The following is a 20,223-nucleotide window of genomic DNA, read 5'->3' as shown; positions in this document are numbered from 1 at the left end:
TTGATGATTCTTTTATGATAAATATTCATGCCCTTATATAAGTTAAGATAACACATGCAATATATGAAGAATATTCTTTTATAATAAATATTCATGCATTTTTTAAGACTTCAAGTTAAGACACCACATGAAATATATGTCCTGTAAAAACTGCCTTTAAAATTATGTAATTTAAATGAAACATATAAAACTTTCTGATATACAAAATGTTTCACAAATTTTAGCAAATTCACATTTTCCAAACTGCAGAAGTGGCCAAAGATATTTTACAATATTCGCTTTAAAACACCCATCAGATATCAAAATAAAGGGATTTATTTGACCAAATTATTTGGCAAAAAGCTAGACTATAATTCAGTCAAACATAAACTAGTTATGAATATTTTGTGACGCCCAGGCCTTGGCTTCAAGGAAAAGTGAAGATGCACTTCACTTTTGCCTGTTATTATAAAAAAAGGTTAAAAAATACCTATAGTATAGTATTTCTCAATTCTGCAAAACCAGTATAGTGTTGTGTTTAAGAGTTTTATTTATCTATAATCCTTTTCTGTCCAGTGAGAAACACTTAACATCAGATAAAAGCATTAGACCAGCATTAACTCTTTCTGTACTTCACAGCACTATATAATATTCCTCTGTGAAGCAATATTTTGGCTCCCTCTCATAAATACAGGTTTTATCATGAGCCGGCCCTTCTCTCGTCTTCACTCACTCAAGCACATTTGACTAAGAGCTCAGTATTCAATGTTTCATTCAGGCAACATTTCCAATGAGAGCTCTGCAGTCAGTTTAGTTTGGTCAGACTCAGGAGTCTTGAAAGCTGTAAAATGACATAGATAGAACAGTCGACATTGCGCTCACTCTATTTGTGTCTTCCAATGGACGCTTTAACAATAAAAAGTCAGTGGAAAGTGTTTTTTTGTAGCAATTAATAGCGTGTGTTTGCATTTTGAGTAAGTGTAAAGCTGCTATAGAGGTCTCCACGAGTACAAACATTTGTGCACAAAGAGATGTGTGTACAAATGCTTGATCCAAAAAGAATTCTGGTGTGGTTTGACTGAAATATAAACACAACACATCGACCTAAGCCTGTACCAGATCCTTCTTTTCTGAGAATGAAGCAATTACTGATGATGTTTTAAATTAAAGATGCACAGATATATCAGCCAATAATCGGCATCGGTCGATAAAAGACATTTTTTTACACTGTCGGCTATCGGCCGATCTGTAAAAACAGCCGATTATCAGGGCGGATATATCCTGTCAATCAAAAGGGGACAATATAATGCAATGAAATTTTGCTCTGTATATAGATAAAAAGAAACATCACCGGTTAAGTGGTCAATATTAATAGTCATTATATGAATTAATAACATCCAGAAAGATAAAAAATGTTCAATCCAAATAATCGGCTATCAGTATCGATGGAAAAATTTGTATTTCTTTTTTAAAAATAAACACCACAAACCTTTTATGCAACGCATTTTGTCAAATGAGTTCAGCCAAAAATGTTGGCGGACCATTTTAGGAGATTAAAAATAAGATTTAGGTGTGCAATTAAAAGTAATGTGCAATAAAATGCAGCGACTAAATTGAATTTTAACAGTCCAATTTATTCCTAGGATAATAATTTATTTCTACAGAATTGCGACAACTAAATTGACAAACCTGAAAACTAACAGGTTGTTTATGCTGGGTGCAGGTTATTTGACATTAGTTCAATTTCATCATTGCGTTTACTGAGACAGTGACGATATAAGAGAATTCAGAAGGTACTGCGGGAGAAAATATTATTAGAGAATTATATTCAGCAAACAAACAGACCTCAAATTTTCCTTTACCAGACTTTTAAGCTCATATGCATGTTTTTCTCGGAATGATGCAACAGTGAACACGCTGCTGTATCCCGCATACATCATGTGCTGAACTTAAAAAGAAAATCTTGCCATCGCAAGTGGGGTTAAACTAAAGCTTGCTGGAGTTATGCATTATTAAAAAGAGAAGAAAGGATGCACTTTGGTGAGCACACCAGATCATTTGCCCTCAAGGACCATCAATAGACTCGCTGCCATTATCAGCCTCTGGTAAAGAGAGACAGAAGTGCACGTTCATCTGCTTTCTACAGTGGAAAGTCACGTCCCGCAGGCCGTTTATTTATCCCTGACTTTATGCCTTTGTAGATTTATCGATGTTCAGAAAGTGTGTGTTTCACATCATGCACTTACTGAAGAGTAACATGCTGGCGTTGGAAGCGCCGAGTCGGTTGGAGGCGAAGCAGGTGTAGTTGCCGAAGTGTTTTTCCGTGACGTTGGTGAAAAGCAGCAGGGAACGCGTTTTCTCATTTTTGATCTTCAGCGTGTTATCGCTCTCTACTGGCCTGAGAGAGAAGTAATACCAAACATGACACGTTAGAGGAGGTGACTTCACACGAAACCACAAGTGCCACAGCATCTCGCTTTCCCACTTCATGAACGTGATCTTACCTTCTGTCATCTCTGTACCATTCAAACGAGGCTGTGGGCACCGCCATGGCTTCACAACGTAAAATGGCAGTCTTCCCCAGCTGGGCAGGCATATTCTTCACATCTGTAATGACTGGTGGATCTGAAAACACAAACGTTATATCAAGTTTATGAAAGGAATATATGTTTATTTAAGAGTGCTATTACAACATCTCTTTAAATTATAAATAGCATTCAGTCTACTTTCTATGTAAATATACTAAATATACTTGTTCCGACAGAAAAGTCGAAGTAAACTATGATGTCAAGTTCACTTAAACCTACAAATACCAGCATTTCTTACAGAGAGAGTCCCATGAACGACTCCTATTAATGTGTTAGGAACTTAACAGAAGAGTTTGTCACTATAAAGTGTTGCTGCATAAGGGCTGTACGAGGTTCCAAAACAAAATCTTACTTATTAACTTGATTTTATAATATTTAAAACGTTTTTATATACTGCTAACATAACGTTATCTTATAAAAATACTCCCTATGGTTACCAAACATCTTCAAAAGAAGACAAATCTGCTTGCTACTTGTCCCTGTTAGCTAAGTTTTTCACATGCTTTTTTTGTCCTTGAAAATAGGAGACAAAATTTTGATTAAAATATTGTTCAAAACACAGAAGTGATGAACCAAATGCTTAATGAAGGTCTAAATAAAATGATACTATTAAATTTTGTCCTGAAAATGTAATTTGATTTGGAATTAGTTATGCATTACAGCTCTGTAAAGATGACAAAAGGCAAAGGGTGAGTATTATTGTACAGACAGCCAATCGTGATCTAATTTCTGTTTCTATTACAGCTCCACGGAGCACATTAGGATGTCAGTGTGTGCTACTGACAGAAGAAGCGTGTGTGACTTCACTTACAGTTGACGGTGACCTTGACACGCTGGGTGTCTGGAGGCGCGACGCCGTTGTGGGTGATGCACTCAAATTCTTCTGCTTGGTTCCTTTTGATTTCTGTGATTTCCAGAAATTCTCCCTCGCTCATGAGACCGTCTGCAAAGAGAGAAGACGAGCAAGGTGAGTGAACACGCGGCACGAGTGGATGCAATCGCCTAGTCAGATGTTGTGGAAGAGCAGGTGCACCTGAGTATTGTTGCACAATGTTGTGCTGAACAAAAAAGCCTGAGGACATGATAGCGGGCACAATGGAAGATGATTCTCATGGACGGTGTTTATGAGAAGCGTTTGTGTACTACATCATGCTCCCCCCAGAGTAACCGGCTGTTGGATGTGCTGCCCAGGGGTGCTGATGAGATGCCGGTTAAATGCTCAGATGACCTTAAAATCAGCGACACTTACACTATTAATAAATCTTTTAGAAAACTAAACATTATGAAGAAAACAGCGATGAAGTAGTTTCAGTCAATGGCGTAGACCTGAGGCGGGACAAATGGGGGGGTGCATTGTCTGAGATTGTCTGTCTATCAACTGCGTTGCAACAGCATAGCAACCACTTTTCAACACCTTAGCAACGACCAGGACATGCCATGTCATGTAAAAAATATACTTTAAGTGAATTTTATCAAGTAAAGTTCAAGTATATTATTGAGTATACTTCATATTGTGAGCACACTGATATCAATGCACCATAGTATACTACTTGGAACTAAATTGGACCACTTTTAGTTGATAAACGTATATTCATATATATTATACATTTTTATTTTAAATGAAGTATACTAATGTAGGGGATCACTCACAGGCTGCAGATAGCTTACCAAACGCACTACAAAGTATATACTTTAAAACTGTTTCACACTACACAAAGTTTATAAAACGCCAAACTTTATATCTCCTCCAGCAGCCTAAATATTTAGTATAGCCTACATTCTGCTTAAGCAAGCATGAACGTCTAAGTTTTCAGCCTACACCATAAAGCTTTTACAACCTTAAGACTTCAGGTTTGGTCAAGCCAACACTCAGAGCGTTTTAAAAACCAGGATTGCTTTACTGGTTGTTTTTATAATTCTGTTTGGTGCTGCTAGAGGCAAGAAAGACAAATTATTTTCCACAAACTAAAATGTATATATTACACAACGGCAATAAAAGACAAGAGATAATGAACACACGGTTCACAGAATAAACCGAAAGCATGAATCTGTCCTGTCCTCTGATAAACATCACAGAAACTGCGTTGCGGAATGCGTCAGCAAGCTTTATTTACGGCCATTGTGAGCTGTAAAAAGACCGTCTCGCACCTCTCACCACCTTTCGGAGAAACAACACTGACACATCACAAATCTTCAGCTATACAAGACGACAAGGGTGGATTTGCAGCTGTGTGATGAAAGTGGGTTATTAGTACAACAACAGCTAAAACAGAAGCCTGTTTGCTTAACGTCCTCATGCTAGAATATGGCTTTCTTTATAGCAGACAGACTGCTGAACAACATAAAATCTCTGTGTCAACTGAATTAATCCACTTGTTAGTATTCAGTCGCTCGTTCAACAGACAGAACATACAAAAGCAACCGCACACCTTTCAATTCACAACCACAGGGACTGCCACAAATTCGGCGCCTTCTCTAATTGGAGATTATTGCAGGGGATTATTAGCGCTGCTACTGAACTGGAGAGGATTATTTGCAGCTGCATTCGCCTCCCGACCGAGCGCGCGCCGGGGTTTACATCCACCGTATTCACTCATTCCATTAGCGTAATAAATATCCTTCCCTCCTGACATCTTCGTCAGGCTGTCTGAGCACCCGTTTCAAATCGCCGAGGGGGAAAAAGCATCTTATCCTGAAGGAAAGTGTTTACAGGTGAAGAGGCCGGTGCGTCCCGTAAGGGTCGAGCTACAGCTGATTTTTACTAAGTGGATGGTATTTGTGTTTATTTCTCACAGTTGTGACAGGCCCGTTCCCATTTGGCAATACGTTTTTTTTTTGCGAGTTCTTGCTAACAAAAATATGATTGTAATAAAGACTCGTAGCTGGTTAAACGTGGGACATGCGACAGAGCAAGTTTAATAAGTCATTGTTTAATTGCTACCAACCATTATATAAAAAAATTATTCTTAATAACACAAAATTACTTTTGTATTATTATTATATAATGTACACTGTTATGGACGAAAAGAGTGTTTCCCAAACATCTCATAATGGTGTAGACCTTCACATTTCTTCAGGGGTGCAAAAAATCTCGGTCGCACAAACCACACCAATATCATATAATATTAGTTAAAATCATGCAAAATATTTATCAAAATAATATCATAATATGGTGAATAGACAAAATAATACAATTTTGAATTAAACACACTTATTGATGGTGTGTGTAAAGCAACGCCCCTAAGTGAAGTATGTTTAGAAAGTTTGAGTCTTAAAGGGATAATATACTCAAAAATGTAATTCTGTCATTTTGTATTCGCTCTCATGTCATTCAAAACCTGTTTGCGACTCTTTCTTCTGTGGAACACATAAGAAGATCTTTTGAGAAATGTTCATATAACGGAAGTCAATGGGTTTTTAATGTTGTTTGGTACCCAACGTTTTTTTAAATGTCTTCTTTTCTGCAGAAGAAAGAAACACACACAGGTTTAGAATGACACGAGAGTGAGTGCATGATAAAAATAATTGTCATTTTTGGGTGAACTATCCCTTTAAGACATTTTTCTGGATTTACGGTATTCACACTAGTATACACCATTAAAGATCACACCACGAAAAACATGCCAAAAATTGTTGCCAAAATCCTGATGAAGATTCAGAAGTAATGTATGATCTGATGCCTGTCAAGGTGAAACAGGCAGTAGAGTCCTCTCACATACAGCAGCTCTCAAACAGGTTCTCTGATTCTCTATTCCTCATCTGTGACAGTTTCACAGGATCACGCCCGCTCTCCGTCCTGCCAGTCCGCCCCTCTCATTGAAAATGAATTGTGACCCAGCGGGTACGTTTGTCTGTGCCGTTCCTTAATTTCTGCACACTGGAAAAGTGTCATCGCTTGCTTGAAGCCAAAATGTGAGGATTGAGTTTACATTAGCACTAAACTCTTCAGGTCTATTCACCTGCATTAACATTTAATGTTTGAAAAACGCACATGGCATTCAAGCTATACATTTAGGCATTTACTGCAATCTCTGAGAATTGCATCGATGACCGGGCTATCGCTGGGCTCTAGCAGTGGTTAATGCAGTGATTCGTCTCTCTTTCGGACTCTGACAGCTCATCTAAAGCGCTAGAAAAGCACACAAACAGAAAAACATGTCTTAGCTCAATGTTAATACTGGTCTGTCTCAGTCCTGCCGTTCAGCAGTAAGTCAAAAGAGAGAGAGAGAGAGAGAGAGAGAGAGGGAGAGAGCATTTTGAAGACAAAAACAAAAAACAAAAATGTCATCTCCAATAATCAATATTTTAATCGCCAAAATGTAAAATTGCATATTTGACGGAGCTCTCAGTTGTGTTGTGTTTCATTTAAGTATCAATGTAAGTAATTGTCACATGAAGAGTATGAAGGTGTAAAATTGTAGAGACAAAATAATCTGTATTTGGGTAAATTTGATGAGAATAGTTTGATTCCATAAGTGGTTAACGTCTTCTGGTTAACATGTTTTGGACAGAATGATTGTGGGCAGACTAAACCGATCTGTTCGACACATGAATAACGTCTCTTTTCTCTCTTAGTTAGTCACTCATTGGACAGCTATTGATGATGGAGTGGGCGTGTCATCTGTCACCCGGGTGCTGGTGCCATGGGCGGCCAGTTAGCAGACAGGTATGGGATTGTGATGTCATCGCACCCTTTCTAGTTCCCTGCAGTGTGATGTACACGTCCAGATGGCTCTCTCTCTTTCTCCGGTCGAGTCTACACACCACACTTCTCTCGCCTTGCGGCTGGCAGCCAATAGGCTCCACTGCAGCGACTTGCACTGAATAACAATGTGACTTTCTCTCTCTCTCTCTCTCTCTCTCTCTCTCTCTTCTTTTCTGTCCTGGCGGTGGGTGGGTTATGGGCTTTATGGGAAATGCTGAGTGGGAAAAACTGCAGATCTGCAGACAGGAGGAGTGGGCGGCATGACCACCATCTCATCACAGTGAGATTAAACTATTATCGCCACATCGCTAGAATAAGCTGGAAATGTAACAAAAATATGATAATATATTCCTGTAATTCACATCCTGGACTCACTTTATCAGCACAAGGTATTCGAGCGGATCTAATGCATATACATCTATAGGTCACACTGCACAAAAGAAGACAAAAACGAAAATTTAAAGGGATAGTTCACCCAAAAATTCTGTCATCATTTACTCAACCTCAGGTTGTTCCGAACCTGCATAAATGAATTTGTTCTGCTAAACACAAAGAAAGATATCTGGAAGAATGTGAGTAACCATACAGATCTCATCCCCCATTGACACACCAAGTGGAATTTATTTGTCCTACTATGGCAGTAAATGGCTCTTGTTGGTCACTGACATTCTTTTAAAAATCTTCCTTTGTGGAACCTGTATAAACAAATACATTTTTTCAGGTTTGGAACAACCTGGGAGTGAATAAATGATGACAGAATTTTCATTTTTTGGGTGAACTGTCTCTTTAAGCGCATTCTTAAATTTGGGACATTATTTTGATGACAGTTAAGCACCCGACTTATTTTCTTTGAATAATTCTAGTTAAAGCTGATTCTTATTAAATTCTCATTCATGTGATGTAGTAAATGCATTTACATAAAAAAATATATAGTTTTCTCCACATTACAGCAACAAGAAAGAGGCATTTAAATTGGCATTACATGAATGAGAATTTAATTTGGGAGGAATGTATTTGGATTTTGACGTGAAATATGAGATCTGCATTAGATGCACCTACTGTATGCATTCGACTCTCTTATCGACAAAATTAATGGAAAACTGAATGAGTGAATATAACAATCGCCTGACAATATTTCATTAGGAATGCATCTCCTAATGGATGTAGATAATATTGGTGAAATTATAAATAGTCCGGTCATGATAAACAGGATTATTAATATTGCAGCAGGCAGATAGCGGTGACAGAGATGAAGATTACTGGTGTTGACACTGATCATCCTGCTTATGGCTGTAATTACCTGTAATGAAATCTAAGCTTTAAATCACAAAGACGGTTTGTAATATCATACAACCATTCTACTCCGTTTCTGCCAACACAATCATGACAATTCATAGTTTGTGAGATGTGTATCTGTGTGATTCGTTTGATCTGCTTTTGTTTCACTTGTGGTTTTTAAAACCTGTTTCAGTCAAGGTTTTTGGCCAGGGCTTCATTCCTGTTTTTTTTTTTAAATAATCAAACGTTGCATACATTGAAAATCGTACAATTGTTGTTTTCTTTTAAGATCAAGTTAGTTTCTGCACTATAGCATTTATGGATCAATGAAGTAAAAGGATTTTTATCATGCCAATTTTAAAAATGCAAATAAGTAATATATATTGCAGTTATTCAAACATTTCGAATGTGGAGTACACATACATGCAGATTAAAATGTTAAATTAAGTGATTTTAATGTTTTCTTGAAATGGCCATAGCTTGAAAAAATGTCATGTGGTGCGACCGTGAGTTATCTTAAAATTTCTAATTTTAACGAGTATTTAAAGTGTTTTCAAACAAAGAATTTGCATTTCTTCGAGTTTTGGTAAGTAATCATCTCATATATTTGTTCTATAATTTTGTTTTCTTAAATAACATATTTTTTGTATAAAATCCTACAACTGTCAAACCGTGCAGTATGCAAACAAAGTAAACTGTGTGCAATACCGTTTCCCACAATGCAATGCGATCCATTTGACATTGAGACAAATAAACCAGATTTAACACTGAAATCAAGTTGTGAAGCTTGCATCTTGCTCATAGACTTTACGGTTGCATAATAAAAACAGAAGTATTTTTAGAAAACAGTAGGATATGGTACAGACAACACTGTGCAGTCCATATAAAGTCAGCCAAAAACATGGAGGCAGCTCACATTTGAAGTCTTTCCAGGTGACGGTGGGCTCCGGTCTGCCCACTGCCAGACAATGGAGGTTCACGTCATCGCCTTCGTTGACAGATTTATCCTCGGAGATGTTCACTATCCTGGCCGGCACTGCCAAAAAAGAGCGAAACAATATTAATCATCATGATAACGTCTACATTACAGATTAATTAAAGTCAAAATTAATCTTAAATTTTGAAAACCATCCAAACGTAAGACGGGCTGTTTGTTTCAAGATTTACAAATGATTCCTATCAACCGTCCCGAATTCCCAAAGCGGAGTGCAATGCATAATGCCGGACAGATAATGAGACGCTCCTTGAAATGGTCTGTGATCAGAGCTTTAATGAAGATGGCCGAATATTTGCCCTGCGAGGCATTCTCAGCCAGGCCGCTTTCTCCGTTTCCAGCAGGACAAAATAATGTAAAGATTGCAAAGGCAGCGGATCCATTGGTGTTGGCGGAGTGACTGGGGGGTGTAATTATTTTCCACCGTATCGCACTACGACTAAAATTGAGGGCACAATGGTATCGAGCAAATATGGTCATCTGTCTGCAAAGCTCCTCGCAGCAGATAAAAGGCTGTGTTTGGTGAGATGGTTTCTGCCCGCTGGTTGGCCAACAACACGCTAGAGATGCATTCTTAACATGCCCCCCCTCCCTTCGGTATGCCGTCGAGTAATGCTCTCGGGAATATTTTTCACTTTGATATTTTCAATCTTGCGCTACGGGAGAGCACGCTGCACGCACCACAATATACATAACAATTGACAACTTGCGGCTGGAGGAGGTGGGACGAGGTGCGGCAGAGATGGGAGCCATCCGTCAGCCGCACGGTCCAGTGTCAATAAATCACGTCACTGAAGATGGTTGGAACTCATTTTGCTGTTGGCATGAATCGGCAACGCCTTCGTCCCGCCATGAGCTGTCAATCAACCCAAAGGCTCCATAGAAGGCTTTAAAGGTATAGTTCACCGGAAAATAAATGTTTCGACATTTGTTGAATTTTTTTTCATCGAATTTCTTTAAGACTAATGCATACCAGCCCATCAGGAAACTTTCTCTTTTCATTCTAGATGAAGTATGTCATTTAGCAGATGTTTTTCTCCAAAGCGACTTAAGTGCACGTGATACAGGGGCCAATCCCTCTGATGGCTGGAACGGAAGTTTGTTAATTGCATCGCTCTGGGGCACAATAGTGATGGTTCATCAGGACTCCGTATGGGGTCTGAATCAGCAAACTTCCGGTTATCAGCTCAGAGCTGAAAGATGACGTGTGCAGTTTTAAAATACTTTCTCCTGTGCCCGTTAAATATGCAGAGACGATTATGAGACAATAAGAGCCTCGGACAGCCCACAGTCTATTCACCGTCTGACGCATAAGATATTTCAAAATCACAAATTCAAAACTCAAGTTCACCCCAAATAAAAATGTTGTCTTCAATTCTTTACCATTATGCCATAATAAACATGACACGGTTGTCAGTGGAACACTAAAGAAGATATTTTGAGAAATGTCTGGTTTTGGGTTCTGTGTTCATGGAAGTAAATGGGGTTCTCAGCGTTCTTTAAAACATCTTTTGTGTTCTGCAGAAGAAAAAAAGTCGTACAGGTTTGGAATAACACAAGGATGAATAAATGATAAATAAATTGCTTTTGGGGTGAACTATCCCTTTAGCTTTATGCATTTAGGACAGTCAGTGATCACCCATCTTACCCTGAACGATGAGGTAGACATGGGCCGTGTGGGGCTGGTTTTTGGCCTGGAAGCTGCATATGTAGGGTCCCTCGTCTGTCACCATCACTCTTTCTATCTTAATGGAGAACTCGCTGTTGTTGTTGTTCACCAGGGAGACGCGGGTGTCCAGAGACCACTTATCTGTGCCCGTGAAGAGGATGTTGGAACGGTTCAGCCATGCTTTGTGAGTGACCTCTTCATCAATCTTGCATCTAAAGGAAAGAGACGGTTTAAAGAACAGGTCTGTGTCAATCTGTGATGTCAGATGGCAAGTGCTTTTAACTGATGACCCTTCAAATACATAAAATACAACACTAAGGGATCGTCTATAGGTAGGACAGCAAAAAAGCACTTTTCTTTTCTTAAGCTGTTGACATCGAAAGCTGTGCATTGAATAATACTTAACAGCATTCGGTACAAATTTTTTTATTGGTGGAAGCAGCCTAAGAAAACAGACGATCTAGGGTTGTCAAATTTTACATTTTTGACCACACGATTATTATGGGCAGAAGAATTCACTATTCTATATTATTGTTTAAAAAAAGTACATGAAAAATGTCAGTCAAATTCATCTTTTTTTTTATTTTTTAGGGGCCAAGACCTGTAGGCAATATGGCTGCCACTGCTTCTGTTGGTTTTCTTCTTTTTCTTCTCCAATGGGAGACTATGGGATGCCTATGAACCGTAGGTAGGAATATTATGATATTTGGCACACTTGTAGGGGTCGTCCTCAAAAGACATATGACCAAATTATGGGGGCCCTAGCACTCACTCTTTAGCGCCACCCCCATTCCAAAAATTCACTTTTCAAACGACTGTAACTTTTGAAACCATTGATCAACAGAAATTCTACTCGACAGATGTCATGCACTTATCACGCTTATCACATTCCATAAGTTACATTACAGACCCATTACAGTAGCGGCCATCTTGAAAAGTACAGTATTGCGTATTTTCGCTTCTAGAACTCGGAACTTGGCACAAACAGAACTTGCAGACTTCTTTCTTTAAGCTTAAACATTACCAACCGGTTTCATTATAAGGGTTTAGCTTATGTCAGGACTAAGCTTATCTAAATGAGGATATTTAAGTATTTTTAAAAACATACTTTACAAAAAAACATGAATCGTGTGCATCTTAAGACAAAACAATGGGACTCGTTTTTTCAACTTGTTTTTGAACAAGTTAGTCTGGGACTAGGCTTAAACCCTGTCAGAGGAAACCATTATGTATAAAAAAACAAACAAGCAAGCAAGAATTGGGTGAGATTTGTTGTTAGAAGTTTAGGAAAATACGAATGACAGTTTTTTCCAATTTTGTGGAAATCTAAGAAACTCTCTAAAGGTTCTGTGCGTGTCCACCAGTAACATCTGCAATACCCACAGTTTGCCCGTAGGTTTCATTGCTCTGATCACATCTTCATATGACAAAACGTGGTTTAAACATCACTAACATTAATGTCAGCTTTGACTTTCAGCATATGAAACTGTGACTTCACATCATATTCTGTTCCCTGTATACGCGTATGGAATAATTATATAGTGCTTTTGAGAATATAAAACGCTGACAGAGGGTTGGAGAGTTCAACTACTGGCTGATGGACTGAAAGCAAGTCACTTCTGCCTGGAAACTGTCAAATAAGAAACTGAAGTGAAATTACATTTTTAAAATGCACCTTCAGCTTGACGCCTCTGGCAGGTAAGTATGATTAAACCGTTTGAGATGGGTGCTATGACGGTTTCTACCTGTGACCATAGATTTGTGTCAGCTGATAGCAATGTTGCATTATTGTAGTAAACTCTATCCAGATGATCTGCTCTGGAATGAAGGTGTAGATATGCTATGAGGTGTTATGGAGGAACGTGATGTTATAGACCAAGTTAAGGACGCACATTTTAACAGATTGCGTTTTGTTTCACTTTAAGTTCCAACAAAAACTGTGATGTGTGATGAGCAGATTGAGTTTCACTGCTTTCAAAATATTTGTGTTCAAATCCTCAATAAATCAAAATGAACCTTAATTCAAGTGTGCTTTTCATGTACTTCTTTTGAACTAGAAATAAGAAAATATACTTTCATTCTACTTTTAGGTGCCTCTCAGAAATGTCCTTGAGTATACTTGACTTATACTGACATAAGTATTCTAAGTATTCTTCACTTGCGGATATGTTGCACATGCTGTCTACACCCCTGATACTTAATAAAGAATTGTGGAATAAAGGACACTGTCGGTTGGGCATACCAACATGGCAGTGCAGACACTTCTTGTGCCGAGATAACTCGTCAATGGCGGTGAAAGAGTTAAATGTTCAAGTTCATACTGAAACATCGGGAACAGCGAACGAAGTTGGTTATACGACACAATAAAAAAACATGATTTTAGATTTTTTTTTCTAATTTTGGAACCAAACTCTTCGAAATATATTGTAGTAAAGCTGCAGTACAAACAAGTTGTGGGCTCAAAGTTTACTTCTGTATTCTTAATAGTACACTTTTAGAATGGAAAATGTGGGCCAATTTATTGCCAAGTAATATATCAATGTACCAGTAGTATACTTGTAAGTGTACTATATCAATAAGTATTCATACAACATAAAATATTAACAAAATTACTTAAGAATATTTTTGTTAGCCTTACAAATAATATATCCTAAGAATGATTTGTTAATATTAAAATTATATGTTTAGAATGTTAACGGCAGAAAGTTTTTTGAGAACTTCAGAGAAAATTGAGAAACTTTAAAACAGAGCAAATAAAATACAGATCAATGTTTTTTATGACTTTATTCTGTACTTCTCCTCAGAATCCAGGCTGTTCCAGGCTATTTTAAAAGGGGGAGGGGCCATCCAAAATATCCCACTCTATAACTTCCTGTTTTACTGCTAAATGACATCAAAGTAGTGGTTAAACAGGCACCTTTAATGGATAAAATGGATAAAAAAAGAAAATCATGTTTTGTTTTGTCACATTGGTGCAGGAGTAAAACTCACCTCAAAGTGACGCTTTCTCCTTCCAGCACTGTAATGTTGTCGGGCATGTGGCCGAACTCGGCTGCCTGTGTGCTGGTTGGCCCTGCCAAAGAAAACCAGAGGAGAGACGGTTAGTGAGCGCAGGGCAGTTTTTCCTGCGACAGAAGGTCGTGTGGCCCCCCGGGGGGCGCGGCTGGTACTGAGCACCTCATTGATCCTGCACGGGAAGGATTTGTTTTTGCGCTTTGCTTAGTTATTTGTTAGGAGAGAATAATAAGATCCCGAACGACAGCGTGCAGCCGTCAGCGTTGACCGTCGGTGGGCTTGAATAATGATTGGGTTCTGCCCCGCACGCCGCGCATTCATCGAACAGACCCGATAATGAGCCCAGGGAAGAGGATTCACACAGAAGCGACGGAGCGTGAAATGAAGGGACAGCCACTGCAATGGGAAGGATTCGTACCTTACACAACCTCGCACAAACACACACACACATACTTGTAAACACATACACGTGTGTTTGTATTTGCCAATGTAAGTACACACAAAATCATATTGGAATACCCTGGAAAAATCATTTTCTCGCTTGATACTTTTGGTTAAGATTGGTTCACTTGAGAAGCAAAATAACAAAGCTTGTGTTCAGAAACACACAACAGCGTTTAAGCGGAGACAAAGAAGACAAAGACATTTTTACCAGACCGCGGGCAGGCCACGTCTGAGGTGATGTGAATTTTTAATGCCTGTTTGCAGACATTCTTATTTTTCAAATGGCATTCTTCTTCTTATCTTTGTGGAATACGTTCCTATTTCCTATGCAAACAAAGATTAGCGTCCCCCCTCGAGCGAGCTATCTGAGCAGGGGTCTCTCTCTCGGCATGGTATCATCTCTACCCACATCAACACTGCCAAATGCCAGCGTGGCACCAGCGCTGAGCTCCGACTGCGACTTCTGCTCATCGCATCCAGTGCCGTACTTAATATCTGCCGGCCAACATTGGCTTGAATTGGCTGCGAGGTTTAATATACCAGAAAGCAGAGGAGTCGAGTTATTTATTTTTGGTTCAACCAAAAATGAAAATTCTGTCACCATTTACTCGCCCTCAAGTTGTTCTAAACCTGCAAACATTTATTTGTTCTGTTGAACACAGAGAAAGATATTTGGAAGAATTTGAGCAATTTTCAAATAGTGAAAAAAAATAGAAACTGGAAATAGTTTTTGTGTTGTTGAACACAAAATGAGATATTTTGAAGATTTTATTAAAGCAAACAGCTTTGGGAGACCTTTGACTATCCTTTTATATTTTCCTGCTATGGAAGTCAGCGATGTCCCAGAACAGAAAATCGCTAACATTCTTCCAAATATCTTTCTCTGTGTTCATCAGAACAAAGACATTTAAACAGGTTTGGAACAACTTGAGAGTGAGTAAATGACGACAGAATTTATCATTTTGGAGTGCACTATCCCTTTAAGAAGCTGTCTGAGTTTTTTTAGGTGCGCGGGAAGCGGCCGAACCGACAGCTTGCCAAGTGCAATTCTGGAGAGTAAAGCAGAAAGGATAAAGATGACAGTAGACTTTAACCGGCGTGGCGTCTGACGGCCAAGCATCGGCTTTTTTTTTGAGTGAATGCCATCGTGGAAGCATCCCAAATCGTGCGGCGTAATGAAAGGCAGCGTGTGCCGCATTGCCATGCGTGTCATGCTTTGGTACACAAATTATATAAAGCTGCTTTGCATTATCTGCTGAAATGACCGACGATGACATTACTGAATTGAGTTTACTCTGTTTGTGGCGCAGAAGGGCACGGACTGATTTAAAGCAATAGTTTAATCATCTTCGTTATTTTCAGGATACAAAATCTGTCATCATTTATCCATCCTCATGTCTTTCAAAAATTTTATGATTTTCTTTCATCTGTGTAATATTCTTTTGTCAACAATATTCAGTAGTTATGATATATCATTTTAATAAAAGGTACACCCAAACTGTTAAAGAAGCAATGTGAAGATTTTAGCGGCATCTAGTGGTGAGGTTATGAATTGCAACCAACGGCTCACTCTCACTCCTCCCCTCCTCACTCCCTTTCAAAGCACTACGGTGGCTCTCACAGGACAAACATGTCATTGCGATTTCCCTTCTTTGCCAAAAGAGACATTTGGTTTTGTGTTCATACAATGGAAGTCAATGGGGTTCAAAGTTGTTTGGTCATCAACCTTCTTCAAAATATCTTGAAAATATATAGATTCTTTTGTAATCTGCAGAAGAAATAAAGTCAGGTTTGAAATGACATGAGGATGAGCAGTTCACAAAACACTTTTCTCTCTCTTTTTGAAAATCGACAGCTCCTACCGCTGAACATTGTTCCTGATGTATAAAACAACCTTGACAAGGTGCTGATGAATAACAGCGCAGTTATAGACTTACAGTATTGAGGTTAATTGAATTCAGTTACTGACGTGCATGCAAACAAATCTTTTCCCATTTCTGTCTTTCACATACATGCACGCACGCATGCACGCATGCACGCACGCACGCACGCACACATACACACAAACACAGATGATGTGTGCACAAAATAAAGCCCCAGTGCATCATGGGGAAGGTTATAAAACAGAGGAGTTTATTCCCTATTCCCTTTTCAATTCCTATCTTCACAGCTCAATCGGTACCACGGATTTTAATACCTGTTCCCAGGCAGCTTCTGCTCCCCAGCCTGACGTTGTGTCTAGGCCGGGTCAACGCACACACACCACGGACACGTTTGATTATGGAGTGTGAAAAATACAGTGTTTTATGCTATATGAGCTTCATACTATTTACGCTCTGTCGTGGAAACCCCACCGGTGTGTTCTTAGGGTGTTCCCAACAGAAATGAGACAACAGATAAGACACAGCATTTGTGTGATGTTTGAATACCGGGGTAAAAGAACGTCTGAGGCCTAGAAGAAATCTGAAAAGTATTATAGGAAGTGAAATAATGTGAATCCCACGATTGAGACATCTTGCATAAGCGATTGAGAGCAACTCAAGTCTCACACCAACAGTCACAATGAAATACGGTAATTCAATATTATTTGAGAGAATGTTCATATTTGAAACACCACGTTCACAGGGTAATGACTGTAGTGTTCCTGGGTAAAAGTGAATCTAAAAGATGCATGTTTTAGCAAGACTGCAAGATACAAAACCACTCTAGGAAATATGAGCATAATATAATTGGGTGAAATTGCTGTGAGGCGACACAGTGCGGTCACGAAACCATCAAACCACCACGTCTGTGGGGGGTTTCCCATACGATAGAGATTCTAGATATGCAAAGGAGCATCAGAGAGATGCCCTACAAAGTCAACTGTGCAAGAGAGAGAGAGAGAGAGAGAGAGAGAGAGAAAGAGAGAGAGAGAGAGAGAGAGAGAGAGAGAGAGAGAGACGAGAGAGTGAAAGTAAGAGAATAAGAGAGACAAAGAAAAAGTGAGAAGCAGAAGGAAACAGAGAGAGAGAGCAGGAGAGTCAGAGGTAGAGATAAAGGATAGAGAGACAGACGGAGAAAGAGAGTAAAGGTGAAAGAAAAGAAGAAAGTGATCTCTTTAATATCTTTGTGAGATTAAATGGAAAGCAGACTTTTTTGACCATGACCTTGAAATCATGTCTTCGTCTCAGATATTGTGATTGAGAAAAAGAGTCAGAAATGTCACAAATGTGTCTGTCATTAGAGTTCGAGAAGAGATGTCAACAATGTGTCAAACTGAACTCACATGGTCAAGTCTGCGATCAAAAGTCAATATTATTGAAGACCTCAATATGAACTCAAACATTTCTCATCAAATTTACACAAATCCAGATGACCTCCATACTAGAATAAAGAGTGAAAGAGAAACTAGAATAGAGAAGAGAAAGAAACTTAAAAGAGAAACACAAATGAAAAGTAAAACCTTGAAAACTTATTTTATCAATAATATTCAGTATTTATGATATATCATTTTGAACAATTACACCTAAACTGTTAAAGAAGCAATGTGGAAATTTAAGCGGCAACTAATGGTGTGGTTGCGAATTGCACACAGCACCTTTAACTGAATACATTTAAATGAATCAAAAGGTAAAAATTAAACGAATAGGACGGACTACTGTCAAGAATAATCTTTATACATGAATATTACATTACACAGCCTACCTTCTGCAATCTTCTCTTTACATCGGCAGTGTATCTATGATGCTGTGAAATCCTGTCTATGTAGGCAGCTCACCAAGTTTCAAAACAGAGAAATAGAGCTGCACATGTGGGCGATTGAGAAAGTTTGAGACTGTACACAGCTGTAGAAAACGAATCTAAGTCTGCGCTGTTGTCTTGGTTGTGATGAAATAAAGAATTCCTGCAGAATGTTTGTGGGTGAATCACTCATGAAAAACCTTCCGCACATTCTGTCTCAGGGTCATAAAGGCCTTTTTTATTCCATCTCCTGCTCCAAGTTCTCTTTAACACTGTCCTTTAAGACCACCATCCTCCTGAACCACCTCTCTGCTGTCTGGAGACACTTTACCGTTCAATGGCTCTAGAAGAGATGCATCATTTATTGCGCTGTGTGCAGCACCTCCGAACAGCTTCAGGGTTTATTCCCTGCGACCCGTGGGAGGTTCGTTCAAACCTGATTTGTATCCCCTCGACTTCTACATGTTCTCGTTTGTAATTGTGCTCGCTCCTGGCACAAAGTTATTAACAAAAGCAAGCTGCGGTCGGACACCGGAGAGACTCGGCGCCTTTGTACTGACATCTACAGCGCGACGCTCGTGATGATCAAGCAACAGGCAAAAAACTTTTGAAAGCAAAACCCAACGTGATGGTGGAGACCAGGAGGAAATACTAATTGCTGGAAAAATAAAATGGGTCGTAACATCTTGTTTTATTCTTCCCTCATGTACAATGTGGAGTTTTTTTTATCTGGCAACCTTCTGACTGATTTTTAAAATAGAACAATGGCATTTCCTCTGTATAATTTCCCTGTTTTGATTGGCTATCCTTTCTGAATTATGAAGTAAAGAAAAATACAGATTACATCTCTTTAATATCTCAATTAGTACTATACAACAGTGAGGTTTAAAGGAGAGCAAATGGAGACTTTAGCTTAAAGGGATAGTTCACCCAAAAACTCCAATTTGCTGTTTATTTACTCACCCCCAGGCCATCTGAGATGTAGGTGACATTTTTTCTTGAGTAGAACCATAAAGAAGATTGCTTGGTTAATCCGCAGTCCTCTCTGCTTCATATAATGGGAGTCTATGGGGTCCACCTGTCTAAGAGTTCCTAAAGGACATCACTCCAAAAGAGCACCTCCTGGCAGCATGTGACCTCCTTGTGAAGCAAATCGTTTGATATATATTTGTAAAACTGAACGTCATTTTTAATAATATTAGTCATACTGTGCAGCCTCTGCACACGTTCTTCTTCTTGTAGTATTTGGTGGCGGATGGCATGCCAGCGTCTGGTGCGTTTAGCGCCACCTGCAGAAGGGAGTGTTGAGCGACAGTCGCTTTTTTGGAATCATATGCTTTAGGAACTCTTAGACAGGTGGACCCAAAAAACTCCCATTAAATGAAGCAGAGAGGGCTGCAGATTTAACAAACAATCTTCATTATGGTTCTACTCAAATAAACAGGTAAATAAACAGCAAATAGGAGTTTTTGGGTGAACTATCCCTTTTAGTCACAGTTGCGTCTCAGATATATCTCCTGAGAAAAAGAGTCACAAATGTCTAAATGTGTCAAACTGAGTCCACGATCAAAAGTCAATATTATTGAAGATCACAATATGAATTCAGACATCTCTCATCAAGTTTACTCATTCCCAGATTGTTTTACCTCTACAATCCACATTCATTTTAAACCTTCATGGTGTTCTCCAATTGCAGTCTCATTAGTTTTACCTAAATGAAACACAAGTCAAAACAATCAAATCTCCGGAGCTGTGAAAGAGCAACATCTGAGCAAGAACATTTTCCAGTATCAGCTATGAAAGCTCATATTGCTGCGCCACCAGCCAATGC

General features: G+C 38.9%; 1 protein-coding gene across 2 annotated transcripts in view; it reads right to left on the bottom strand.

Annotated features, from left to right (window-relative positions):
* iglon5 (IgLON family member 5) overlaps positions 1 to 20,223 on the bottom strand; it is a 136,965-nt gene that overhangs the window by 2,708 nt on the left and 114,034 nt on the right. For both annotated transcript variants that reach the window (XM_056762274.1, XM_056762275.1), the window contains exons 2-7: positions 14,205 to 14,286; positions 11,193 to 11,425; positions 9,467 to 9,586; positions 3,379 to 3,510; positions 2,484 to 2,604; positions 2,226 to 2,377 (exon numbers count right to left, since the gene is read on the bottom strand). In XM_056762274.1, the coding sequence (XP_056618252.1) occupies positions 2,226 to 2,377; positions 2,484 to 2,604; positions 3,379 to 3,510; positions 9,467 to 9,586; positions 11,193 to 11,425; positions 14,205 to 14,286 (840 nt within the window). The remainder of the gene's footprint in view (positions 1 to 2,225; positions 2,378 to 2,483; positions 2,605 to 3,378; positions 3,511 to 9,466; positions 9,587 to 11,192; positions 11,426 to 14,204; positions 14,287 to 20,223) is intronic.

This window comes from Triplophysa dalaica, chromosome 12, assembly GCF_015846415.1.
Source record: "Triplophysa dalaica isolate WHDGS20190420 chromosome 12, ASM1584641v1, whole genome shotgun sequence".
Lineage (NCBI taxonomy): Eukaryota > Metazoa > Chordata > Actinopteri > Cypriniformes > Nemacheilidae > Triplophysa > Triplophysa dalaica.
The sequence above is the reverse complement of the archived record's forward strand: the minus strand, read 5'-3'. Positions and strand labels throughout refer to the sequence as shown.